At 43.2% G+C, this 27,782-nt stretch overlaps 2 protein-coding genes across 4 annotated transcripts in view; one reads left to right on the forward strand and one right to left on the reverse strand.

The window, feature by feature from the left end:
* LOC124024914 (centromere protein P) overlaps positions 1-27,782 on the forward strand; it is a 197,557-nt gene that overhangs the window by 153,035 nt on the left and 16,740 nt on the right. The gene's annotated exons all lie outside the window — the stretch shown is intronic.
* ecm2 (extracellular matrix protein 2, female organ and adipocyte specific) overlaps positions 1-27,782 on the reverse strand; it is a 46,280-nt gene that overhangs the window by 9,153 nt on the left and 9,345 nt on the right. Inside the window, exons 2-9 of one of the 3 annotated variants that reach the window (XM_046338628.1) lie at positions 26,796-27,398; positions 15,531-15,719; positions 12,230-12,937; positions 9,028-9,143; positions 5,351-5,486; positions 4,942-5,099; positions 1,568-1,707; positions 22-134 (exon numbers count right to left, since the gene is read on the reverse strand). In XM_046338628.1, the coding sequence (XP_046194584.1) occupies positions 22-134; positions 1,568-1,707; positions 4,942-5,099; positions 5,351-5,486; positions 9,028-9,143; positions 12,230-12,937; positions 15,531-15,719; positions 26,796-27,384 (2,149 nt within the window). In that variant the 5' untranslated portion in view covers positions 27,385-27,398. Of the gene's footprint in view, positions 1-21; positions 135-1,567; positions 1,708-4,941; positions 5,100-5,350; positions 5,487-9,027; positions 9,144-12,229; positions 12,981-15,530; positions 15,720-26,795; positions 27,399-27,782 lie in introns of those variants that run through there. The other 2 variants (XM_046338630.1, XM_046338629.1) reach the window with 2 other exon arrangements.

A 27,782-nucleotide genomic window follows, 5' to 3' on the forward strand; every position in this document is an offset into this window, starting at 1 on the left:
GCGATCCTGGATGGTACATACCTGGTATTCTCTCAATCTGGTTCCCTACCAAGACCAGGTGGACCAGAGCTCTGGGCAGGTAGGATGGGACCAGGTACAGGCGGTTGTAGGACAGGTCAATGGACTCCAGGTTCCTGATGAGAGAGTGGGAAAAGTAAAAGTAAACAAGAGGAAGGGAGGGGAAAAAGTGAGAGATGAGTTTTATGTCGAGAAAATAAAGCTACACAGGAATGTGAAATAAACTGAGTGGACAAAACATTAAGTACACCTGCTCTTTCTCTGACAGACTGACCAGGTGAATCCAAATGAAAGCTGTGATCCCTTAATGATGTCACCTGTTAAATCCACTTCAATCAGTGTAGATGAAGGGGAGGAGACGGGGGTTAAAGAAGGATATTTAAGCCTTGAGACAACTGAGACATGGATTGTGTCTGTGTGCCATTCAGAAGGTGAACGGACAGGACAAAAGATTGAAGTGCCTTTGAACGGGGTATGGTTGTAGGTACCAGGCGCACCGGTTTGTGTAAGAACTGCAATGCTGCTGGGGTTTTTTTCACACTCAAGACAGTTTCTCGTGTGTGTCAAAAATGGTCTACCGCCCAAAGCACATCCAGCCAACTGTGGGAAGCATTGGAGTCCACATGGGCCAGCATCCCTGTGGAACGCTTTAGACACCTTGTAGAGTCAACATGGACCAGCATCCCTGTGGAACGCTTTCAACACCTTGTAGAGTCCACATGGGCCAGCATCCCTGTGGAACGCTTTCAACACCTTGTAGAGTCCACATGGGCCAGCATCCCTGTGGAATGCTTTCAACACCTTGTAGAGTCCACATGGGCCAGCATCCCTGTGGAACGCTTTAGACACCTTGTAGAGTCAACATGGACCAGCATCCCTGTGGAATGCTTTCAACACCTTGTAGAGTCCACATGGGCCAGCATCCCTGTGGAATGCTTTAGACACCTTGTAGAGTCAACATGGGCTAGCATCCCTGGGAATGCCACCTTGCAACATGGGCCAGCATCCCTGTGGAATGCTTTAGACACCTTGTAGAGTCAACATGGGCCAGCATCCCTGTGGAACGCTATAGACACCTTGTAGAGTCCACATGGGCCAGCATCCCTGTGGAACGCTATAGACACCTTGTAGAGTCAACATGGACCAGCATCCCTGTGGAATGCTTTCGACACCTTGTAGAGTCAACATGGACCAGCATCCCTGTGGAACGCTATAGACACCTTGTAGAGTCAACATGGACCAGCATCCCTGTGGAACGCTATAGACACCTTGTAGAGTCAACATGGACCAGCATCCCTGTGGAATGCTTTCAACACCTTGTGGAGTCCACATGGCCCAGCATCCCTGTGGAATGCTTTCAACACCTTGTAGAGTCAACATGGACCAGCATCCCTGTGGAACGCTATAGACACCTTGTAGAGTCCATGTCCTGACGAATTGATGCTGATCTGAAGGCAGGGGGGGGGGCAACTCATATATAACTTTGCTATAGTTTCTTTGTAATATATGCATTGAAAAGAAGACTTGTGAAATCCTCTAGTTTTCTTACTTGTGGTTGATCCATGCTAGAGGTGCTATCCTGGACTCCTCCAGTCTGTTGTGTCTCAGTGAGATCATGTTCAGGTTAGTGGTTTGGTTGAAGACGCAGTCGGATATCTCTTCTATCAGGTTGTTCTCTAGATAAACCTCCTGCAAACAGAACGACAAAATGAAGAGTATTCATACACAGGATGTTATGTAATGACAGGATGTTATGTGATGACAGGATGTTATGTGATGACAGGATGTTATGTGATGACAGGATGTTATGTAATGACAGGATGTACAGGGTGTTATGTGATGACAGGATGTTATGTAATGACAGGATGTTATGTAATGCTACCTGATATAATGTTACTTACCCTACATTATTCATCTCATATACATATGTATATACTGATGTTATGTGCATCCTTATGAACACATGTATCACTAGCCATGCCACTTTGTTTACTTTGTCTACACACTCATCTCATATGTATGACAGACTGATGTTGTATCACTAGCCACTTTAACTATGCCACTTTGTTTACTTTGTCTAGTATATACTGATGTTACCATCACTCATTCATATATCCTTATGTACATGTTCCTTATCCCCTTACACTGTGTATAAGACTGTAGTTTTGGAATTGTTAGTTAGATTACTTGTTGGTTATCACTGCATTGTCGGAACTAGAAGCACAAGCATTTCGATGTTAACATCTGCTAACCATGTGTATGTGTGACAAATAAAATTTGATTTGATTTGATTTGATTTTTGGTTTGATTTGATTTGACAGGATGTTATGTGATGACAGGATGTTATGTAATGACAGGATGTTATGTAATGACAGGATGTACAGGATGTTATGTAATGACAGGATGTTATGTGATGACAGGATGTTATGTGATGACAGGATGTTATGTAATGACAGGATGTTATGTGATGACAGGATGTTATGTGATGACAGGATGTTATGTGATGACAGGATGTTATGTAATGACAGGATGTTATGTAATGACAGGATGTTATGTGATGACAGGATGTTATGTAATGACAGGATGTTATGTAATGACAGGATGTTATGTGATGACAGGATGTTATGTAATGACAGGATGTACAGGATGTTATGTAATGACAGGATGTTATGTGATGACAGGATGTACAGGATGTTATGTAATGACAGGATGTTATGTGATGACAGGATGTTATGTAATGACAGGATGTACAGGATGTTATGTGATGACAGGATGTACTGGCTGTTATGTAATGACAGGATGTTATGTGATGACAGGATGTTATGTGATGACAGGATGTTATGTAATGACAGGATGTACAGGATGTTATGTGATGACAGGATGTACAGGATGTTATGTGATGACAGGATGTTATGTGATGACAGGATGTTATGTAATGACAGGATGTTATGTGATGACAGGATGTACAGGATGTTATGTAATGACAGGATGTTATGTGATGACAGGATGTTATGTGATGACAGGATGTACTGGCTGTTATGTAATGACAGGATGTTATGTGATGACAGGATGTTATGTAATGACAGGATGTACAGGATGTTATGTGATGACAGGATGTTATGTGATGACAGGATGTTATGTGATGACAGGATGTTATGTGATGACAGGATGTTATGTGATGACAGGATGTTATGTGATGACAGGATGTTATGTGATGACAGGATGTTATGTGATGACAGGATGTTATGTGATGACAGGATGTTATGTGATGACAGGATGTTATGTGATGACAGGATGTTATGTGATGACAGGATGTTATGTGATGACAGGATGTTATGTAATGACAGGATGTTATGTAATGACAGGATGTTATGTGATGACAGGATGTACAGGATGTTATGTGATGACAGGTTATGTTATGTTATGTGATGACAGGATGTACAGGATGTTATGTGATGACAGGATGTTATGTGATGACAGGATGTTATGTAATGACAGGATGTTATGTGATGACAGGATGTTATGTGATGACAGGATGTTATGTGATGACAGGATGTTATGTGATGACAGGATGTTATGTGATGACAGGATGACAGGATGTTATGTGATGACAGGATGTTACAGGATGTTGTTATGTGACAGGATGTTATGTGATGACAGGATGTACAGGATGTTATGTGATGACAGGATGTTATGTGATGACAGGATGTTATGTGATGACAGGATGTTATGTGATGACAGGATGTTATGTGATGACAGGATGTTATGTAATGACAGGATGTTATGTGATGACAGGATGTACAGGATGTTATGTGATGACAGGATGATGACAGGATGTTATGTGATGACAGGATGTACAGGATGTTATGTAATGACAGGATGTTATGTGATGACAGGATGTTATGTAATGACAGGATGTACTGGCTGTTTTGTGAAGCAGAGCTGAGTGTTGAGGTTAGCCGTGTTTGAGCCACTCCTTCCTGACATGGCACCTTGTCTTTAACCAAAGTGTGAGAGTGAGTCGTGGATAAGGCTTATCAAGAAAAGGGCTGTAGTTGCTTCACTGTGTTTCATTGAAATGTACAGATGTGTGTTGTCCACTTATCAGCGAAAATCTACACTGTGTTTATGACACATTTATTCTTATAAAGATTAATAAATGCATTTCTATGGCTAAAACAATATTTCATATATATTTATAAACTCAGCAAAAAAAGAAACGTCCTGGCTGTCAACTGCGTTTTATTTTCAGGAAACTGAACATGTGTAGATATTTGTATAAATATAACAAGATTCAACAACTGAGACATAAACTGAACAAGTTCCACAGACATGTGACTAACAGAAATGGAATAATGTGTCCCTGAACAAAGGGGGGGTCGAAATCAAAAGTAACAGTCAGTATCTGGTGTGGCCACCAGCTGCATTAATTACTGCAGTGCATCTCCTCCTCACGGACTGCACCAGATTTGACAGTTCTTGCATTGAGATGCTACCCCACTATTCCACCAAGGCACCTGCAGGTTCCCGGACATGTCTGGGGGAAATGGCCCTAGCCCTCACCCTCCGATCCAACAGGTCCCAGACATTTCTGGGGGGAATGGCCCTAGCCCTCACCCTCCGATCCAACAGGTCCCAGACGTGCTCAATGGGATTGAGATCTGGGCTCTTCGCTGGCCATGGCAGAACACTGACATTCCTGTCTTGCAGGAAATCCCGCACAGAACGAGCAGTATGGCTGGTGGCATTGTCTTGCTGGAGGGTCATGGTTCTGGTATTTTATTGAAATACTATAAAATTCCATTCATTCCTATGGAGGACTGGGGAGGGCCAATATGGCCAACAGGTGGCTTCAAAGCCTCTCCATGGCCTCAGTAATCCAGGGTTTATATACATCTTTGAATAAAAACGGATAAATCTCACCAGTAGAGATGGAGGCAGGCCCTGGGGGACGGTCCTGAAGTGGTTTCTGCCCAGACGGAGGTAAGAGAGCTGAGAGAGTGGACTGAAAGCTTGATGATCCACGGTCCCTTCGTTCAGGACATTCCCCTCCAACTCCAAGATCAACAGGCTACTCAGACCTTTCAGAAATTACACAGCAGTAAAAACATTTTCCTATAAAAGTCTCCCTGTGCTGGTTATGGTTTCAGCCACTTCCACTAACAAATATTTACGTTTGTGCAGTTGAAACATCAATTTTTTTTGATTGAAGTTGCATTGCAGTTTTACAAATATTATTGCCTGAAATTCCCCCCCCCCTCCAAAAAAAAGTACTTTGAAAATGTTTGTCCAGTAACTAGTAACATGTAGTTTTGTTGTTTTGTTTGGTTACCTTGGAAGCTGTTCTCCTCGATGCCTTTGAGGTGGTTCTCGTTGATCTTGAGTTCCTGTAGTGTTGATGGGAGATGTGTTGGAACCGTCTCTAGGAGGTTGTTGTCCAGGAACAGACGGCTCAGGAACTTCAGGCCCTGACCAACGATCATTAACAACATTAAACAACGTCCGTCTCTGGGGAATTTAAACAACTCTAACCAAATGGAAAATAAAGTACTTTATCTAGATAGATAGATAGATGTTCTATCGTTGCCATGTTATAATGATGGAAAATAAAGTACTTTATCTAGATAGATGTTCTATCAGACGGCTCAGGAACTTCAGGCCCTGACCAACGATCATTAACAACATTAAACAACGTCCGTCTCTGGGGAATTTAAACAACTCTAACCAAATGGAAAATAAAGTACTTTATCTAGATAGATAGATGTTCTATCGTTGCCATGTTATAGTGATGGAAAATAATCTGTCATTCTGTGGAAGGGGAAACTGACAAAGAAATGCAAATATTGTACATTGGAATGTAACAGGATCACACCTGGTTTGAAATACGTAATGGGACGATTCTATTGGTTCCATTAAAGAAGGCAAGCTAAATCAAGCGTACCTAAAGTATTGGAAAAGTTAAAAAACGATCGATGTTGTCACAATATTTTTGTTAACGAAATCAAGGGTTCTTGCGGTAGAAATGTCCTGATTGTCTCATCTCGCCTCTTTCTGGTGATGTAGTACCTCAGTGGATCTAGCTGGCTGGAAATGAGGTTTCTCTCTCCCTGGTCAAATGAGGTTTCTCTCTCCCTGTTCAAATGAGGTTTCTCTCTCCCTGTCCCCCTGAGGTTTCTCTCTCCCTGTCCCCCTGAGGTTTCTCTCTCCCTGTCCCCCTGAGGTTTCTCTCTCCCTGTCCCCCTGAGGTTTCTCTCTCCCTGTCCCCCTGAGGTTTCTCTCTCCCTGTCCCCCTGAGGTTTCTCTCTCCCTGTTCCCCTGAGGTTTCTCTATCCCTGTCCCCCTGAGGTTTCTCTATCCCTGTCCCCCTGAGGTTTCTCTCTCCCTGTTCCCCTGAGGTTTCTCTATCCCTGTTCCCCTGAGGTTTCTCTCTCCCTGTCCCCCTGAGGTTTCTCTCTCCCTGTTCAAATGAGGTTTCTCTCTCCCTGTTCAAATGAGGTTTTTCTATCCCTGTTCCCCTGAGGTTTCTCTCCCCCTGTCCCCCTGAGGTTTCTCTCTCCCTGTTCAAATGAGGTTTCTCTCTCCCTGTCTACCTGAGGTTTCTCTCTCCCTGTTCCCCTGAGGTTTCTCTCTCCCTGTCCCCCTGAGGTTTCTCTCTCCCTGTCCCCCTGAGGTTTCTCTCTCCCTGTTCCCCTGAGGTTTCTCTCTCCCTGTCCCCCTGAGGTTTCTCTCTCCCTGTCCCCCTGAGGTTTCTCTCTCCCTGTTCAAAAGACGTTTCTCTCTCCCTGTCCCCCTGAGGTTTCTCTCTCCCTGTCCCCCTGAGGTTTCTCTCTCCCTGTCCCCCTGAGGTTTCTCTCTCCCTGTTCAAATGAGGTTTCTCTCTCCCTGTTCCCCTGAGGTTTCTCTCTCCCTGTTCCCCTGAGGTTTCTCTCCCTGTTCCCCTGAGGTTTCTCTCTCCCTGTTCCCCTGAGGTTTCTCTATCCCTGTTCAAATGAGGTTTCTCTCTCCCTGTCCCCCTGAGGTTTCTCTCTCCCTGTCCCCCTGAGGTTTCTCTCTCCCTGTCCCCCTGAGGTTTCTCTCTCCCTGTCCCCCTGAGGTTTCTCTCTCCCTGTCCCCCTGAGGTTTCTCTCTCCCTGTTCAAATGAGGTTTCTCTCTCCCTGTTCCCCTGAGGTTTCTCTCTCCCTGTCCCCCTGAGGTTTCTCTCTCCCTGTTCCCCTGAGGTTTCTCTATCCCTGTTCAAATGAGGTTTCTCTCTCCCTGTCCCCCTGAGGTTTCTCTATCCCTGTTCAAATGAGGTTTCTCTCTCCCTGTCCCCCTGAGGTTTCTCTATCCCTGTTCAAATGAGGTTTCTCTATCCCTGTTCAAATGAGGTTTCTCTCTCCCTGTCCCCCTGAGGTTTCTCTATCCCTGTTCAAATGAGGTTTCTCTATCCCTGTTCAAATGAGGTTTCTCTCTCCCTGTTCAAATGAGGTTTCTCTATCCCTGTTCAAATGAGGTTTCTCTATCCCTGTTCAAATGAGGTTTCTCTCTCCCTGTTCAAATGAGGTTTCTCTCTCCCTGTTCCCCTGAGGTTTCTCTCTCCCTGTCCCCCTGAGGTTTCTCTCTGCCTGTTCCCCTGAGGTTTCTCTCTCCCTGTTCAAATGAGGTTTCTCTCTCCCTGTCCCCCTGAGGTTTCTCTCTCCCTGTTCCTCTGAGGTTTCTCTCTCCCTGTCCCCCTGAGGTTTCTCTCTCCCTGTTCCCCTGAGGTTTCTCTCCCCCTGTCCCCCTGAGGTTTCTCTCTCCCTGTTCAAATGAGGTTTTTCTCTCCCTGTCCCCCTGAGGTTTCTCTCTCCCTGTTCAAATGAGGTTTCTCTCTCCCTGTTCAAATGAGGTTTCTCTATCCCTGTTCCCCTGAGGTTTCTCTCTCCCTGTCTACCTGAGGTTTCTCTCTCCCTGTTCCCCTGAGGTTTCTCTCTCCCTGTTCAAATGAGGTTTCTCTCTCCCTGTCCCCCTGAGGTTTCTCTTGACTAAGGGCCATGGAATGTTGTTTTTGTTAAAAGGCCTGTGCAGGTTTGTGGCAGAGCAGGGAGAATGGGGGTGATGCTAGCTCAACAGGCATCCTTCCTTTAAATCCTCCATGGCTTAAAGAGTTTAGACTGTGTTTCATTGTGCAAACTAAATGGCAGACTGGCTCCAAGAGTCGTGCTACAGTTTAAATTAGCTCATGTTGGTTTAAAACGGGTAGAAGTGAGATTTTGGCGTCTGTTGTGCCTCGCAAAGTTAAATCATCGAAATGTTTTGAGATTCAAGAATGAATGGAATGTAATTGTGGATTTTCTCCCATATTCTCCAAAGTGTAATTGCAGTAATTAACGGGGGATGGTTGAAGTGGCCACCAGACCCAACAGACTAAAGAGAGAGTTTCTCTATGGACAAATGTGTCATGGCCACCAGACCCAGATCCAACTATCCCGGCTCTAATTTTCACTTATCAAACAAAGAGCTGCTAGCTAACCTGTGTTCTCTCCCTCTCTCATCAGTGCAGTGTTGTGTTCGGGCCTAGTCAGAACTCTAACATGATAGGCCGCTGTGTGTTCTGGGAAATGTTCCAGATGGATTTAAATATTGACTGTTTAAAAACGCAGACTTTTATTTTGACCAGAAAGAGTGAGTCAAATGTTCTCCCCCCCCCCATGTTGACATGCTTCTGGTTGCTCACATATTCATCTGCTTAGACTGTTCCCACGCTGTTCACATTTCATTGGTTGGACAGGCTCATTGGAAACAGACTCCTTATTTTTGGAAAGCGTGTGAGGCAAATGGCCGCAGAGAAACAGACTCTTACTTTGAAGGAGTGTGGAGTGAAGCCAGCAAAAGAAGAAAAAAAAAACCTGACTCTTACTTTGAAGGAGTATAGGCCGATGCCAGCAGAGAGACAGGCTCTTATTTCAAAGGAGAGACTCTTACTTTGAAGGAGTATAGGCCGATGCCAGCAGAGAGACAGGCTCTTATTTCAAAGGAGAGACTCTTACTTTGAAGGCACGTGGGGCAATGCCAGAAGTCACCAACTTGTTCTTGCTCAGGTTAATCCACTCCAGGTTGGGGATACCATTGAACGCCCCCACCGGGATGGTTGTGATGGCGTTACCTGGCGGTAAATTAAGAGACATATTAATCTGAGGAATAACATGAATATCGTCCATGCTGGGGATGGTGTTGTTAAATACTAGTGTTCAGAATGACTGGACTCCATAGCCTGGTGTTATAGTGTTGTTAAATACTAGTGTTCAGAATGACTGGACTCCATAGCCTGGTGTTATAGTGTTGTTAAATACTAGTGTTCAGAATGACTGGACTCCACAGCCTGGTGTTATAGTGTTGTTGTTAAATACTAGTGTTCAGAATGACTGGACTCCATAGCCTGGTGTTATAGTGTTGTTGTTAAATACTAGTGTTCAGAATGACTGGACTCCATAGCCTGGTGTTATAGTGTTGTTAAATACTAGTGTTCAGAATGACTGGACTCCACAGCCTGGTGTTATAGTGTTGTTGTTAAATACTAGTGTTCAGAATGACTGGACTCCATAGCCTGGTGTTATAGTGTTGTTGTTAAATACTAGTGTTCAGAATGACTGGACTCCATAGCCTGGTGTTATAGTGTTGTTAAATACTAGTGTTCAGAATGACTGTGTTCAGACTCCACAGCCTGGTGTTATAGTGTTGTTGTTAAATACTAGTGTTCAGAATGACTGGACTCCATAGCCTGGTGTTATAGTGTTGTTAAATACTAGTGTTCAGAATAACTGGACTCCATAGCCTGGTGTTATAGTGTTGTTAAATACTAGTGTTCAGAATGACTGGACTCCACAGCCTGGTGTTATAGTGTTGTTGTTAAATACTAGTGTTCAGAATGACTGGACTCCATAGCCTGGTGTTATAGTGTTGTTAAATACTAGTGTTCAGAATGACTGGACTCTATAGCCTGGTGTTATAGTGTTGTTGTTAAATACTAGTGTTCAGAATGACTGGCCTCCATAGCCTGGTGTTATAGTGTTGTTGTTAAATACTAGTGTTCAGAATGACTGGACTCCATAGCCTGGTGTTATAGTGTTGTTGTTAAATACTAGTGTTCAGAATGACTGGACTACATAGCCTGGTGTTATAGTGTTGTTGTTAAATACTAGTGTTCAGAATGACTGGACTCCATAGCCTGGTGTTATAGTGTTGTTGTTAAATACTAGTGTTCAGAATGACTGGACTCCATAGCCTGGTGTTATAGTGTTGTTAAATACTAGTGTTCAGAATGACTGGACTCCATAGCCTGGTGTTATAGTGTTGTTAAATACTAGTGTTCAGAATGACTGGACTCCATAGCCTGGTGTTATAGTGTTGTTAAATACTAGTGTTCAGAATGACTGGACTCCACAGCCTGGTGTTATAGTGTTGTTAAATACTAGTGTTCCCGAATGACTGGACTCCATAGCCTGGTGTTATAGTGTTGTTAAATACTAGTGTTCAGAATGACTGGACTCTATAGCCTGGTGTTATAGTGTTGTTGTTAAATACTAGTGTTCAGAATGACTGGCCTCCATAGCCTGGTGTTATAGTGTTGTTGTTAAATACTAGTGTTCAGAATGACTGGACTCCATAGCCTGGTGTTATAGTGTTGTTGTTAAATACTAGTGTTCAGAATGACTGGACTACATAGCCTGGTGTTATAGTGTTGTTGTTAAATACTAGTGTTCAGAATGACTGGACTCCATAGCCTGGTGTTATAGTGTTGTTGTTAAATACTAGTGTTCAGAATGACTGGAGTCCATAGCCTGGTGTTATAGTGTTGTTGTTAAATACTAGTGTTCAGAATGACTGGACTCCATAGCCTGGTGTTATAGTGTTGTTGTTAAATACTAGTGTTCAGAATGACTGGACTACATAGCCTGGTGTTATAGTGTTGTTGTTAAATACTAGTGTTCAGAATGACTGGACTACATAGCCTGGTGTTATAGTGTTGTTGTTAAATACTAGTGTTCAGAATGACTGGACTCCATAGCCTGGTGTTATAGTGTTGTTAAATACTAGTGTTCAGAATGACTGGACTCCACAGCCTGGTGTTATAGTGTTGTTGTTAAATACTAGTGTTCAGAATGACTGGCCTCCATAGCCTGGTGTTATAGTGTTGTTGTGAAATACTAGTGTTCAGAATGACTGGACTCCATAGCCTGGTGTTATAGTGTTGTTGTTAAATACTAGTGTTCAGAATGACTGGCCTCCACAGCCTGGTGTTATAGTGTTGTTAAATACTAGTGTTCAGAATGACTGGACTCCATAGCCTGGTGTTATAGTGTTGTTGTTAAATACTAGTGTTCAGAATGACTGGTCTCCACAGCCTGGTGTTATAGTGTTGTTGTTAAATACTAGTGTTCAGAATGACTCTGTTGTACTTTCCATGACTACGTGTCCTGCAAGTCAAGACATGGTCCAGAAGCTCTCATACTTCTAGTGCATACCATAATTATGCCAAAAGCCTCCATAATTGCAGTATAAAAACCAACAGGCATGAGAAGCTAATAAATCTATCCTCCAGTATTTATTTTTCTCTTTAGTTTCTACTCCTATTAACTTTAGTCTGTGTGACCACATTAGGAATTACCATCACAACGACCAAACAAAAAACATGACTCACTTCTCAATAGATGGGGATTGGTTTTTGTGTTTTGGGTGGTTTGTGATTTGAAATTTCTGGTTTAGTGTCTAACACATTATATGATGGTGTGTTGTCTACCTTATACAGCACACACACACACACACACACACACACACACACACACACACACACACACACACACACACACACACACACACACACACACACACACACACACACACACACACACACACACACACACACACACACACACACACACACACACACACACACACACACACAGCTGCCTTAAAGGAAAATTCCAACCAACCAAAAACTATCGTTTGGTTTTTGTTTAATTAGTAAATTGTTGATTTAGTCCCAAGATGTTTTGCATGTCAGCAATCATGTTTTCAAGATATGTCACTTTCAAAGTGCAGAAATACAGTATAATATGATACCGGCTGTATTTCTGCACTTTGAAAGTGGCATATCTTGAAAACATATTGGGACTATATCAACAATTTACTAATTAAACATATACCAAATTATCGTTTTTTTGCGGGGGTTGGAGTTTTCCTTAAACTTACCCTCCAGGCTCAGAGACTTGAGTTCAGGGATGTTCAGGGGAGGGAAGTTGGTCAGCTGAGCGTTCTCACACGTCACGATGACATCAGAGATATCACAACCTAACGGGAGGGTGTTCCCAGGTCTGTGTGCCACCACTCCCCACTCCTCTCCTCCATCCTCCTCTTGTTTCTCAGTGTCCTCGGCTAGGGGAGGTGTGAGGAGGTCCTCTTCGGTCGGCTCCTCTGGAAAGATCTGGAAAACATCTCCTCTCAACAGCCACTCCATGTCTTCCTCCTCCTGCTCCCTCTCCTCTTCTTCTTCCTCCTCTAGCTCCCTGAGGTTCTCCTTCAGGTCCTCCTCGTGTCTCCTCCTCTCCTCCTCCAGCTTCCTTTCCTGCTCCTTCATGGCCGCCTCTGCTTCCTCCTGCATCTTCTCGGCCTTTTCTGCCTCCTTCTCCATCTGCAGCCGCTCTTCCTCGCGCCTCCTCTCCTCCTGCAGCCTCTTCTCCTCCTGCAGACTCCTCTCCTCCTGCAGACTCCTCTGTCTCTCAGCCTCCTCCTTCTTCTGTTTCTTCCTCCTCTTTTTCTCGGCGTCCTTCTTGACAAGACGTGCCTCCTCCTCCCTGTGCTCCTCCTCCTCTCTCTTCAAGAGGAGTTCGATCTCGGCCTGGGAGCGGGGCACGGCGGGGTCAAGGTCAGGGTTCACATGGTCGCTGGGGTCGTTGGGAACTGGGGAATTGCCAGAGAAGTCAGGGACGTCAGTCACCACGGGCTGCTGGCCCAGCCAATCAGAACCGCAGAGTGTTAGGGAAAGAGGATGGGATGGAGGGAGAGAGGATGGGAGGGATGGAGAGAGAGGATGGGAGGGGTGGAGAGAGAGACGAGGGATGGAGAGAGAGACGAGGGATGGAGAGAGAGACGAGGGATGGAGGGAGAGACGAGGGATGGAGGGAGGGACGAGGGATGGAGGGAGAGACGAGGGATGGAGGGAGTCTGGTTCATCATTGGGAGCAATTTCTGAATGTACCAACTGAATGTACCACATTCTTCTGTGCAAAGAATAGTACGCAAATATAAACACCATGGGACCACGCAGCCATCATACTGCTCAGGAAAGAGACACGTTCTGTATCTTAGAGTTAAGATTAGTACTATGTTAGTTGAGATTAGTACTACGGTAGTTAAGATTAGTACTACGATAGTTAAGATTAGTACTATGTTAGTTAAGATTAGTACTACGGTAATTAAGATTGGTACTACGGTAGTTAAGATTGGTACTACGATAGTTAAGATTAGTACTACGATAGTTAAGATTAGTACTATGGTAGTTAAGATCGGTGAAGATAGTACTACGATAGTTAAGATTAGTACTACGGTAGTTAAGATTAGTACTACGATAGTTAAGATAGTACTACGATAGTTAAGATAGTACTACGATAGTTAAGATTAGTACTACGATAGTTAAGATTAGTACTACGGTAGTTAAGATTAGTACTACGGTAGTTAAGATTAGTACTACGGTAGTTAAGATTAGTACTACGATAGTTAAGATTAGTACTACGATAGTTAAGATAGTACTACGATAGTTAAGATAGTACTACGATAGTTAAGATTAGTACTACGATAGTTAAGATTAGATTAGTTAAGATTACGGTAGTTAAGATTAAGAAGATAGTACTATGGTAGTTAAGATTAGTACTACGGTAGTTAAGATCGGTGAAGATAGTACTACGGTAGTTAAGATTAGTACTACGATAGTTAAGATTAGTACTATGGTAGTTAAGATTAGTACTATGGTAGTTACGATCAGTTAAGATAGTACTACGATAGTTAAGATTAGTACTACGATAGTTAAGATAGTACTACGATAGTTAAGATTAGTACTACGGTAGTTAAGATTAGTTAAGATAGTTAAGATTAGTACTATGGTAGTTAAGATTGGTACTACGGTAGTTAAGATCGTACTACGTGAAGATTAGTACTACGGTAGTTAAGATTAGTACTACGGTAGTTAAGATTAGTACTATGGTAGTTAAGATTAGTACTATGGTAGTTAAGATTAGTACTACGGTAGTTAAGATCAGTTAAGATAGTTAAGATTAGTACTATGGTAGTTAAGATTGGTACTACGGTAGTTAAGATAAGATAGTACTACGGTAGTTAAGATTAGTACTATGGTAGTTAAGATTAGTACTACGATAGTTAAGATTAGATACTACGGTAGTTAAGATTAGTACTATGGTAGTTAAGATTGGTACTACGGTAGTTAAGATTGGTACTATGGTAGTTAAGATTAGTACTACGATAGTTAAGATTGGTACTATGGTAGTTAAGATCGGTGAAGATTAGTACTATGGTAGTTAAGATTGGTACTATGGTAGTTAAGATTAGTACTACGGTAGTTAAGATCAGTTAAGATAGTACCACGATAGTTAAGATTAGTTAAAATGGTAGTTAAGATTGGTATTAACAATATTAAGATTAGTGCTAACACCACAATGACAATATAAACATTAGTAACACCACAATGACAATAAGATTAACACCTACCTAACAGAGATTAACACTACACCTAGTTGAGATTACAATAACAATGGTAAACAGATTACCTACCTAACACCAGTTAAGATTAAACAACAACACCTACCTAACACCAGTTAAGAATATAAACAACAATAGTTAACACCACAATCAATTAAAAACAATGGCTACCTAAACACCACAATGACAATATAAACAACAACACCTACCTAACACCACAATGACAATATAAACAACAACACCTACCTAACACCACAATGACAATAAACAACAACACCTACCTAACACCACAATAACAATATAAACAACAACACCTACCTAACACCACAATAACAATATAAACAACAACACCACAATAACAATAAACAACAACACCTACCTAACACCACAATAACAATATAAACAACAACACCTACCTAACACCACAATGACAATATAAACAATATAAACAACAATACCTACCTAACACCACAATAACAATATAAAACAACAACACCTACCTAACACCACAATGACAATATAAACAACAACACCTACCTAACACCACAATGACAATATAAACAACAACACCTACCTAACACCACAATAACAATATAAACAACAACACCTACCTAACACCACGATGACAATAAACAACAACACCTACCTAACACCACACTAACAATATAAACAACAACACCTACCTAACACCACAATAACAATATAAACAACAACACCTACCTAACACCACAATAACAATATAAACAACAACACCACAATAACAATAAACAACAACACCTACCTGTATCCATGCAGACAGGACAGCACTCCCCAGTAGGAGTGTAGGGGTAGTGACATCGTAGCCGGGGACAAAGGATCTCGTCACAGACCACCTCCCCTCCACTACACAGACAGGTAACACACTGCTTGGGGGACCAGACAGCTTTCTCAAACATGGTGATGCCCTGGTACACACACTGGCCCCGTTTACCTGGACAGGGGGGACGCAAGGCAGAGGGGTTGATATCATAGGGACAAACGTACATTCTGCGATCAGATATCAAATGATTGTGCCTGTAGTTTTTCCTCTTTGTACCTGGTCAAGGAGTTAGAGAAAAGGAAGGGACCTGTCCTGTTATACAGTCCAACAGGGTTTCTCAACTGACCGCCTCTAGGTGATTTTTATTACTTCCGAAGCGAAAAACAAAGTTTAAGAAATATATACTGAACAATTTCAATTTCAAAGATTTTACTGAGTTACAGTTCATTTAATAAGGAAATCAGACCATTTAAATAAAGTCATTAGGTCCTAATCTATGGATTTCATATGACTGGGAATACAGATATACACCTGTTGGTCACAGATACCTTTAACAAAAAGGTAGGGGTGTGGATCAGAACACCAGTCAGTATCTGGTGTGGATCAGAACCAGTCAGTATCTGGTGTGGATCAGAACACCAGTCAGTATCTGGTGTGGATCAGAACACCAGTCAGTATCTGGTGTGGATCAGAACACCAGTCAGTATCTGGTGTGGATCAGAACACCAGTCAGTATCTGGTGTGGATCAGAACACCAGTCAGTATCTGATGTGGATCAGAACACCAGTCAGTATCTGGTGTGGATCAGAACACCAGTCAGTATCTGGTGTGGATCAGAACACCAGTCAGTATCTGGTGTGGATCAGAACACCAGTCAGTATCTGGTGTGGATCAGAACACCAGTCAGTATCTGGTGTGGATCAGAACACCAGTCAGTATCTGGTGTGGATCAGAACACCAGTCAGTATCTGGTGTGATCAGAACACAGTCAGTATCTGGTGTGATCAGAACCAGTCAGTATCTGGTGTGATCAGAACCAGTCAGTATCTGGTGTGACCATTTGCCTCATCCAGCACGACACATCTCCTTCACATAGAGTTGTTCAGGCTTTTTGATTGTGGCCTGTGGGATGGGGTCCCACTCCTCTATAAATGGCTGTGGCAAAGTTACTGGATATTGGCGGGAACTGGAACACGCTGTCTCACGTAGACCCAGAGCATCCCAATCATGCTCAATGGGTGACATGTCTGGTGAGTATACAGGCCATGGAAGAACTGGGACATTTTCAGCTTCCAGGAATTGTGTTCAGATCCTTGAGACATGGAGCCGCACATTATCCTGCTGAAACATGAGGTGGCTGCCGTGATAATCGGCCTCAGGATCTCGCAAAGATTGTGCATTCAAATTTTCATCTAAAAAATGCAATTGGGTTTGTTGTCTGTAGCTTATGCCTACCCATACCATAACCCCACCGGCACCATGGGGCACTCTGTTCCCAATGTCAACGTTGAGTTTGCCAAAAGGCACCTAAAAGGACTCAGGCCATGAGAAACAATATTCTCTGGTCTGATAAAACCAGATTGAACTCTTTGGCCTGAATGCCAGTGTCACACCTGGCACCATCCCTACGGTGAAGCATGGTGGTGGCAGCATCATGCTGTGGGGATGTTTTTCATCGGCAGGGACTGGGAGACTAGTCAGGATCGAGGGAAAGATGAACGGAGCAAAGTACAGAGAGATCCTTGATGAAAACCTGCTCCAGAGCGCTCAGACTGGGGCGAAGGTTCACCTTCCAACAGGACAACAACCTTATCCACACAGCCAAGACAATACAGGAGTGGCTTCACAAGTCTCTTAATGTCCTTGAGTGACCCAGCCAGAGCCCAGACTTGAACCCGATCAAACATCTCTGGAGAGACCTGAAAATAGCTGTGCAGCGATCCCCATCCAACCTGACAGAGGTTGAGAGGATCTGCAGAGAAGAATGGGAAAATCTCTCCAAATACAGGTGTTTGTAGTGTCATACCCAATAAGACTCAAGGCTGTAATCGCTGCTAAACGTGCTTCAAAAGAGTACTGAGTAAAGAGTCTGAATACAAATGAAAATGTGATATTTCAGTTATTTATTTGTAATACATTTGCAAATGTTTCTAAAAACCTGTTTTGGTTTTGTCAATGTGGGGTATTGTGTGTAGATTAACTGAGGGGGAAAACTATTTTAATCCATTTTAGAATAAGGCTGTAACGTAACAAAATGTGGAAAAAGTCAAAGGGTCTGAATGCACTGTACCTTGGAGTTGCTTACAAGGTGACATTTAATGGCCTATATAGTTTTGACTGGCAAAATCTATGTCTAGCAATGATCAACAACCAATTTGACAGAGCTTGAAGAATTTTAAGAAGAATAATGGGCTAATGTGGCACAATCCAGGTGTGTAAAGCTCTTAGAGACCTAACCGAGTAAGACTCCCAGCTGTCATCCTCTGGGTCATTCTAACATGTATTGACCCAGGTGTAAATACTTGTGTAAATGTTCTATATTTCATTTTTCAATAAATTATCAAACATTTATAAAAAATGTTTTCAGTTTGTCATTTTGGGGTTTTGCGTGTGAGATGGGTGGAACAAAATATATTTAATCCATTTTAAATTCAGTTTGTAACACAACAAAATGTGGATTAAGTCAAGGGGGTATGAATACTTTCTGAAGGGCACTGTATGTGATTGGAAGCAATGTTTGAAACAATTCTGTTTTAGTCGAATTTTAAATCAGTTTGAGCTTCTTCCGGTCCATTTGCAGTCTACAAGTTATTTCTCATTATGTTCTGGCACTTTGACCCTCCACTGAAGAAAAATGTTGCGCATGGCTAAATCTAGTTTATGATCTACACCTCCAACTCCTTATCCTCTGGGCTACAGCTCCAACTCCTTATCTTCTGGGCTACAGCTCCAACTCCTTTTCTGCTGGGCTACAGCTCCAACTCCTTATCCTCTGGGCTACAGCTCCAACTCCTTATCCTCTGGGCTACAGCTCCAACTCCTTTTCTGCTGGGCTACAGCTCCAACTCCTTTTCTGCTGGGCTACAGCTCCAACTCCTTTTCTGCTGGGCTACAGCTCCAACTCCTTTTCTGCTGGGCTACAGCTCCAACTCCTTTTCTGCTGGGCTACAGCTCCAACTCCTTTTCTGCTGGGCTACAGCTCCAACTCCTTATCCTCTGGGCTACAGCTCCAACTCCTTATCCTCTGGGCTACAGCTCCAACTCCTTATCCTCTGGGCTACAGCTCCAACTCCTTATCCTCTGGGCTACAGCTCCAACTCCTTATCCTCTGGGCTACAGCTCCAACTCCTTATCCTCTGGGCTGCAGCTCCAACTCCTTATCCTCTGGGCTACAGCTCCAACTCCTTATCCTCTGGGCTACAGCTCCAACTCCTTTTCCTCTGGGCTACAGCTCCAACTCCTTATCCTCTGGGCTACAGCTCCAACTCCTTATCCTCTGGGCTACCTACCTACCGAATGTGTTGCTAGATTATTCTAGTATTTTGTTCCAAGCTGACTTTCTGTAAATGCACAACCATCTCAGGACTTCAGGTATGGCCGTGCCCCAGGATAACTGCACAGCTCAAGCTTGGGATGTTTAACATGTAACAGGTAATAGCTTTGACCACATTGTAAAAAAGAATGTAGGATTACTCCCACACACACCATATTACCTTTGGTAGTTGTGTGGACCACACCTTGACTGTTAGAGCCACAATGAATTTGGATGTAACTAGGGGTGATTTGTGTGTAAAGTAGTTTTGGATAAAACTAGACGCCTTGGAATCATTGTTGAATTACCGCAGCAACGTGATACAGAGCGTTACCACAGCAACGTGATACAGAGCGTTACCGCAGCAACGTGATACGGAGCGTTACCGCAGCAACGTGATACGGAGCGTTACCACAGCAATGTGATACGGACCGTTACCGCAGCAACGTGATACGGAGCGTTACCGCAGCAATGTGATACGGAGCGTTACCGCAGCAACGTGATACGGAGCGTTACCACAGCAACGTGATATAGAGCGTTACCGCAGTTAAACAACGCAAAGTTGCAATCATGCTGTATAATCTGAAACATATTGTCACGCAATGCTGCAGTTAAATATTAGCTAGCTGCAACACTGTCGGTCGAAGTTTGGGTGAGTTGGGCTGTCGCTTTGTATGGCCTGAGTTCAAAAGGGAGAATTGCAGTCCTTCAGACACCCTGCTGCGAAAGTTAAAAATGTCTGTGTTATCTTCTACGGTCATGATAGCAACTCTCAGCGCTGTAATTCACAATGTTTCCGTGTGGTCAGTGAAACTGTGGCCTCGCCCTGCTGTGATGTAACAACATACCACTCTAGCCAACCTGAGAGACATGAGGACCAATCGACCATACTAACTAATAGACCATACTGACTAACAGACCATACTGACCAATAGACCATACTGACTATTAGACCATACTGACTAACAGACCATACTGACTAACAGACCATACTGACCAATAGACCATACTGACTATTAGACCATACTGACCGATACACCATACTGACTAACAGACCATACTGACTAGTAGACCATACTGACTGACAGACCATACTGACTGACAGACCATACTGACTAACAGACCATACTGACCGATACACCATACTGACTATTAGACCATACTGTCTAATAGACCATACTAACCAGTAGACCATACTGACCAGCAGACCATACTGACCGACAGACCATACTGACCAATAGACCATACTGACCATACTGACTAATAGACCATACTGACCGACAGACAATACTGACAATTAGACCATACTGACTAATAGACCATACTGACCGACAGACAATACTGACAATTAGACCATACTGACTATTAGACCATACTGACCAGTAGACCATACTGACTAATAGACCATACTGATTAACAGACCATACTGACTAATAGACCATACTGACTATTAGACCATACTGACTAATAGACCATACTGACTAACAGACCATACTGACTAATAGACCATACTGACTAATAGACCATACTGACAGACAGACCATGCTAACTAATTATTATTATAATAGACCATACTGACTAACAGACCATACTGACCGATACACCATACTGACAATTAGACCATACTGACTAATAGACCATACTGACTAACAGACCATACTGACTATTAGACCATACTGACTAATAGACCATACTGACTAATAGACCATACTGACTAATAGACCATACTGACTAATAGACCATACTGACTAACAGACCATACTGACTATTAGACCATACTGACTAATAGACCATACTGACTAATAGACCATACTGACTAATAGACCATACTGACTAATAGACCATACTGACTAACAGACCATACTGACTATTAGACCATACTGACTAATAGACCATACTGACTAATAGACCATACTGACTAACAGACCATACTGACAATTAGACCATACTGACTAACAGACCATACTGACTAATAGACCATACTGACTAACAGACCATACTGACTAACAGACCATACTGACTAATAGACCATACTGACTAACAGACCATACTGACTAATAGACCATATTGACGACATACCATATTGACCTATACACCATACTGACTAACAGACCATACTGTCTAATAGACCATACTGACTAATAGACCATACTGACTGACAGACAATACTGACCGACAGACCATACTGACCAATAGACCATACTGACTAATAGACCATACTGATTAACAGACCATACTGACTAATAGACCATACTGACTAATAGACCATACTGACTAATAGACCATACTGACTACAGACCATACTGACTATTAGACCATACTGACTAACAGACCATACTGACAATTAGACCATACTGATTAACAGACCATACTCACAATTAGACCATACTGACTAACAGACCATACTGACCGACAGACCATACTGACCGACAGACCATGCTGACCGACAGACCATACTGACTGACAGACCATACTGACCGACAGACCATGCTGACCGACAGACCATGCTGACCGACAGACCATACTGACCAGTAGACCATACTGACTAATCGAACATACTGACCGACATACCATACTGACCGACAGACCATGCTGACCGACAGACCATACTGACTAATAGACCATACTGACTAACAGACCATACTGACTGACAGACAATACTGACTATTAGACCACACTGACTAATAGACCATACTGACTGACAGACCATACTGACTGACAGACCATACTGACTAACAGACCATACTGACCAGTAGACCATACTGACCAGTAGACCATACTGACCGATAAACCATACTGACTAATAGACCATACTGTCTAATAGACCATACTGACTAATAGACCATACTAACCGATAAACCATACTGACTAATAGACCATACTGTCTAATAGACCATACTAACCAGTAGACCATACTGACTATTAGACCATACTGACCAGCAGACCATACTGACCGACAGACCATACTGACCAATAGACCATACTGACCAATAGACCATACTGACTAATAGACCATACTGACTAACAGACAATACTGACAATTAGACCATACTGATTAACAGACCATACTGACTAATAGACAATACTGACTAACAGACCATACTGATTAACAGACCATACTGATTAACAGACCATACTGATTAACAGACCATACTGATTAACAGACCATACTGATTAACAGACCATACTGATTAACAGACCATACTGACTAATAGACCATACTGACTATTAGACCATACTGACTAATAGACCATACTGATTAACAGACCATACTGATTAACAGACCATACTGATTAACAGACCATACTGACTAATAGACCATACTGACTATTAGACCATACTGACTAATAGACCATACTGACTAACAGACCATACTGACTAATAGACCATACTGACTAATAGACCATACTGACTAACAGACCATACTGACCAATAGACCATACTGACTAACAGACCATACTGACCAATAGACCATACTGACTAACAGACCATACTGACTAATAGACCATACTGACTGACAGACCATACTGACCAATAGACCATACTGACCAATAGACCATACTGACCAATAGACCATACTGACCAATAGACCATACTGACTAACAGACCATACTGACTAATAGACCATACTGATTAACAGACCATACTGATTAACAGACCATACTGACTAATAGACCATACTGACTATTAGACCATACTGACTAATAGACCATACTGACTAACAGACCATACTGACTAATAGACCATACTGACTAATAGACCATACTGACAGACAGACCATGCTAACTAATAGACCATACTGACTAACAGACCATACTGACCCATACTGACAATTAGACCATACTGACTAACAGACCATACTGACTATTAGACCATACTGACTAATAGACCATATTGACCATACCATATTGACCTATACACCATACTGACTAACAGACCATACTGTCTAATAGACCATACTGACTAACAGACCATACTGACTGACAGACAATACTGACTAATATACCATACTGACTAACAGACCATACTGACTAACAGACCATACTGACTAACAGACCATACTGACCGACAGACCATACTGACCAATAGACCATACTGACTATTAGACCATACTGACTAATAGACCATACTGATTAACAGACCATACTGACTAATAGACCATACTGACTAATAGACCATACTGACCGACAGACCATACTGACAATTAGACCATACTGACTATTAGACCATACTGACTAACAGACCACACTGACCAATAGACCATACTGACTAACAGACCATACTGACCGACAGACCATACTAACAATTAGACCATACTGACTAATAGACCATACTGATTAACAGACCATGCTGACTAATAGACCATACTGACTATTAGACCATACTGACTGACAGACCATACTGACAATTAGACCATACTGACTAACAGACCATACTGACTAATAGACCATACTGACTAATAGACCATACTGACTAATAGACCATACTGACTATTAGACCATACTGACTAACAGACCATACTGACAATTAGACCATACTGACTATTAGACCATACTGACTGACAGACCATACTGACAATTAGACCATACTGACTAATAGACCATACTGATTAACAGACCATACTGACAATTAGACCATACTGACTAACATACCATACTGACAATTAGACCATACTGACTAATAGACCATACTGACTATTAGACCATACTGACTAACAGACCATACTGATAACAGACCATACTGACAATTAGACCATACTGACTATTAGACCATACTGACTGACAGACCATGCTGACCGACAGACCATACTGACCACAGACCATACTGACCGACAGACCATGCTGACCGACAGACCATGCTGACCGACAGACCATACTGACCAGTAGACCATACTGACTAATCGAACATACTACCGACAGACCATACTGACCGACAGACCATGCTGACCGACAGACCATACTGACTAATAGACCATACTGACTAATAGACCATACTGACTAATAGACCATACTGACTAATAGACCATACTGACCGATACACCATACTGACTAATAGACCATACTGTCTAATAGACCATACTAACCAGTAGACCATACTGACTATTAGACCATACTGACCAGTAGACCATACTGACCAGTAGACCATACTGACTAACAGACCATACTGACTAACAGACCATACTGACTAACAGATCAAACTGACCGACAGACCATACTGACTAATAGACCATACTGACTAATAGACCATACTGACTAATAGACCATACTGACCGATACACCATACTGACCGATACACCATACTGACCAGTAGACCATACTGACTAACAGACCATACTGACTAACAGACCACACTGACTAACAGACCACACTGACCGACAGACCATACTGACCAGACCATAGACCATACTGACTAATAGACCATACTGACTAACAGACAATACTGACTAATAGACCATACTGACAATTAGACCATACTGACCAGTAGACCATACTGACTAATAGACCATACTGACTAACAGACAATACTGATTAACAGACCATACTGACTATTAGACCATACTGACTATTAGACCATACTGACCGACAGACCATACTGACTATTAGACCATACTGACTATTAGACCATACTGACTGACAGACCATACTGACAATTAGACCATACTGACTAACAGACCATACTGACTAATAGACCATACTGACTAACAGACCATACTGACCAGTAGACCATACTGACTAATAGACCATACTGACTAACAGACCATACTGACTAACAGACCATACTGACTGACAGACCATACTGACCGACAGACCATGCTGACCGACAGACCATACTGACCGACAGACCATACTGACCGACAGACCATACTGACAGACTGACCAGTAGACATACTGACCGACAGACCATACTGACAGACTGACCAGTAGACTATACTGACCGACAGACCATACTGTCTAATAGACCATACTGAGGTAAAGTCATCTGGAGGAAAATATTTTGTATTTGGAGGATGAGGGCTGCATTATCCCAGATAGGGGGAGTATGTTGGAGGATGAGGGCTGCAGTAGATATCTCAGATAGGGGGAGTGAACAGGTGTTGTATGTGGAGGATGAGGGCTGCAGTAGATATCTCAGATAGGGGGGAGTGAGGCCTAAGAGGGTTTTGTCAATAAGCATCAACCAGTGGGTCTTACAACAGGTATACAGAGATGACCAGTTTACAGAGGAGTATAGAGTGCAGTGATGTGTGCAGTGATGTGGAAAGTCTGATGGCCGAATGGTAAAGAACATCTAGCCGCTCGAGAGCACCCTTCCCTGCCGATCTATAAATCACGTCTCCGTAATCTAGCATGGGTAGGATGGTCATCTGAATCAGGGTTAAATCAAAGTTTATTTGTCACGTGCGCCGAATACAACAGGTGTAGGTAGACCTTACAGTGAAATGCTGAATACAACAGGTGTAGGTAGACCTTACAGTGAAATGCTGAATACAACAGGTGTAGGTAGACCTTACAGTGAAATGCTTACTTACAGGCTCTAATCAATAGGGCAAAAAAGTTATGTTTGGCAGCTGGGATGAAAAAGGTTAGCTTGGAAGCTGTGGTGAAAGAGGAGCGATTACGATAGAGGAAACCAAGTCTAGATTTAACTTTACTCTGCGGCTTTGATATGTGCTGAGAGAAGGACAGTGCACCGTCTAGCCATACTCACAAGTACTTGTATGAGGTGACTACCTCAAGCTCTAAACCCTCAGAGGTAGTAATCACACCTGTGGGGAGAGGGCCATTCTTCTTACCAAACTACATGACCTTTGTTTTGGAGGTGTTCGGAACAAGGTTAAGGCCAGAGAAAGCTTGTTGAGCACTAGGAAAGCTTTGTTGTCGAGCGTTTAACACAAAGTCTGTGGAGGGGCCAGCTGAGTATAAGACTGTATCATCTGCATAGAAATGGATGAGGGAGCTTCCTACTTCCTGAGAAGAACGTGAGGCATTCCCTACTACAGTACATCGTTCCCTTTCGTTGAAGACATCTGCTACCTGATTCAGTTCAGTAACTGTACAAATACACCAACCCTAATCAAACTGCTTAATTAATTGTTTGATTATATAGAAAATAAATGGACTGTGAGCATAAGTCTGTGTGCGGAACATCAACAAATATCTGGTACAGCAGAGGAGGGGGGGGGGGAGGCAGAAATGAAGGGAGAGAGAGAGAGGGATTGAGAGACAGAGAGGGATTGAGAGACAGAGAGAGGGATTGAGAGACAGAGAGAGGGATTGAGAGACAGAGAGAGAGGGATTGAGAGAGAGATTGAGAGACAGAGAGAGGGATTGAGAGAGAGAGGGATTGAGAGACAGAGAGAGGGATTGAGAGACAGAGAGAGGGATTGAGAGACAGAGAGAGAGGGATTGAGAGACAGAGAGAGGGATTGAGAGACAGAGAGAGAGGGATTGAGAGACAGAGAGAGGGATTGAGAGACAGAGACAGAGAGAGAGGGATTGAGAGACAGAGAGAGGGATTGAGAGACAGAGAGAGGGATTGAGAGACAGAGAGAGGGATTGAGAGACAGAGAGAGGGATTGAGAGACAGAGAGAGAGGGATTGAGAGACAGAGAGAGGGATTGAGAGACAGAGAGAGGGATTGAGAGACAGAGAGAGAGGGATTGAGAGACAGAGAGAGGGATTGAGAGACAGAGAGAGGCATGGTGGTGGACTAACCTGGGATGACATTGTAGTTAGACTTTCTCTCGTCAACACTCTTGTACGACTCAATGAAAATAGACCCTCCGTCTCCTCCTGCGTTGTGTGGAAGACTCCCCAGCCTCGTCCCTCTGTCTCCTCCTGCGTTGTGTGGAAGACTCCCCAGCCTCGTCCCTCTGTCTCCTCCTGCGTTGTGTGGAAGACTCCCCAGCCTCGTCCCTCTGTCTCCTCCTGCGTTGGGTGGAAGACTCCCCAGCCTCATCCCTCCGTCTCCTCCTGCGTTGGGTGGAAGACTCCCCAGCCTCATCCCTCCGTCTCCTCCTGCGTTGTGTGGAAGACTCCCCAGCCTCGTCAGACCCAGGGGGGGTTTTGATCTCTGATTGTCCCTGTTCCCCCTGGCTCTCCCTTTCCCGGGCCCTCCTGCCTTCCTCCTCTTTCCCCGTCCTAGTCCTACTCCCTGGAGCTGGTTGTGCTCTGCGGCCCCTGGCCCTCTCCTCCTCCCGTTGCCCTGGCCAGCCAGCCCTCTCTGGTCCTGGGCCCCAGCTCCAGCCACCTCCAGATACAGGTAGGCCAGGAGAGACAGAGAGAGGAGAACCCAGCGCTCCATAGCAGAACAGGAGTCTGTGTGTTACAGCGGAACAAGACAAATGCTGGTAAAGCCCTTGATATAGAGAGCTGCGAGACACTACGTCCAAAATGGCACCCTATATAGTACACTACTTTCGACCTGGGTCTCTATGTAACATGTAGCAGGGCCCTCGTCAAAAGTAGTGCACTATATTAGGAATAGGGTGCTATGTAGGATACGGACATAATATGTAGTTTCTACATGCTCTAGCGTAATAATAACAAGCCTCTGGTCTATGGTCCGAGTCAGACAGTAGACAGATTAGGCCAGGCACAAACCTCTCTATGTCACCAGGGCTGTAATTCTGTAATGCTTACCTTTTCAAAGCTTTGTGAAGAGACCCCTTTAAATATGTGATGCAGCGCATTTAGGATTTA

Source organism: Oncorhynchus gorbuscha, linkage group LG03 (genome assembly GCF_021184085.1).
Source record: "Oncorhynchus gorbuscha isolate QuinsamMale2020 ecotype Even-year linkage group LG03, OgorEven_v1.0, whole genome shotgun sequence".
In the NCBI taxonomy this organism is placed as follows: Eukaryota; Metazoa; Chordata; class Actinopteri; order Salmoniformes; family Salmonidae; genus Oncorhynchus; species Oncorhynchus gorbuscha.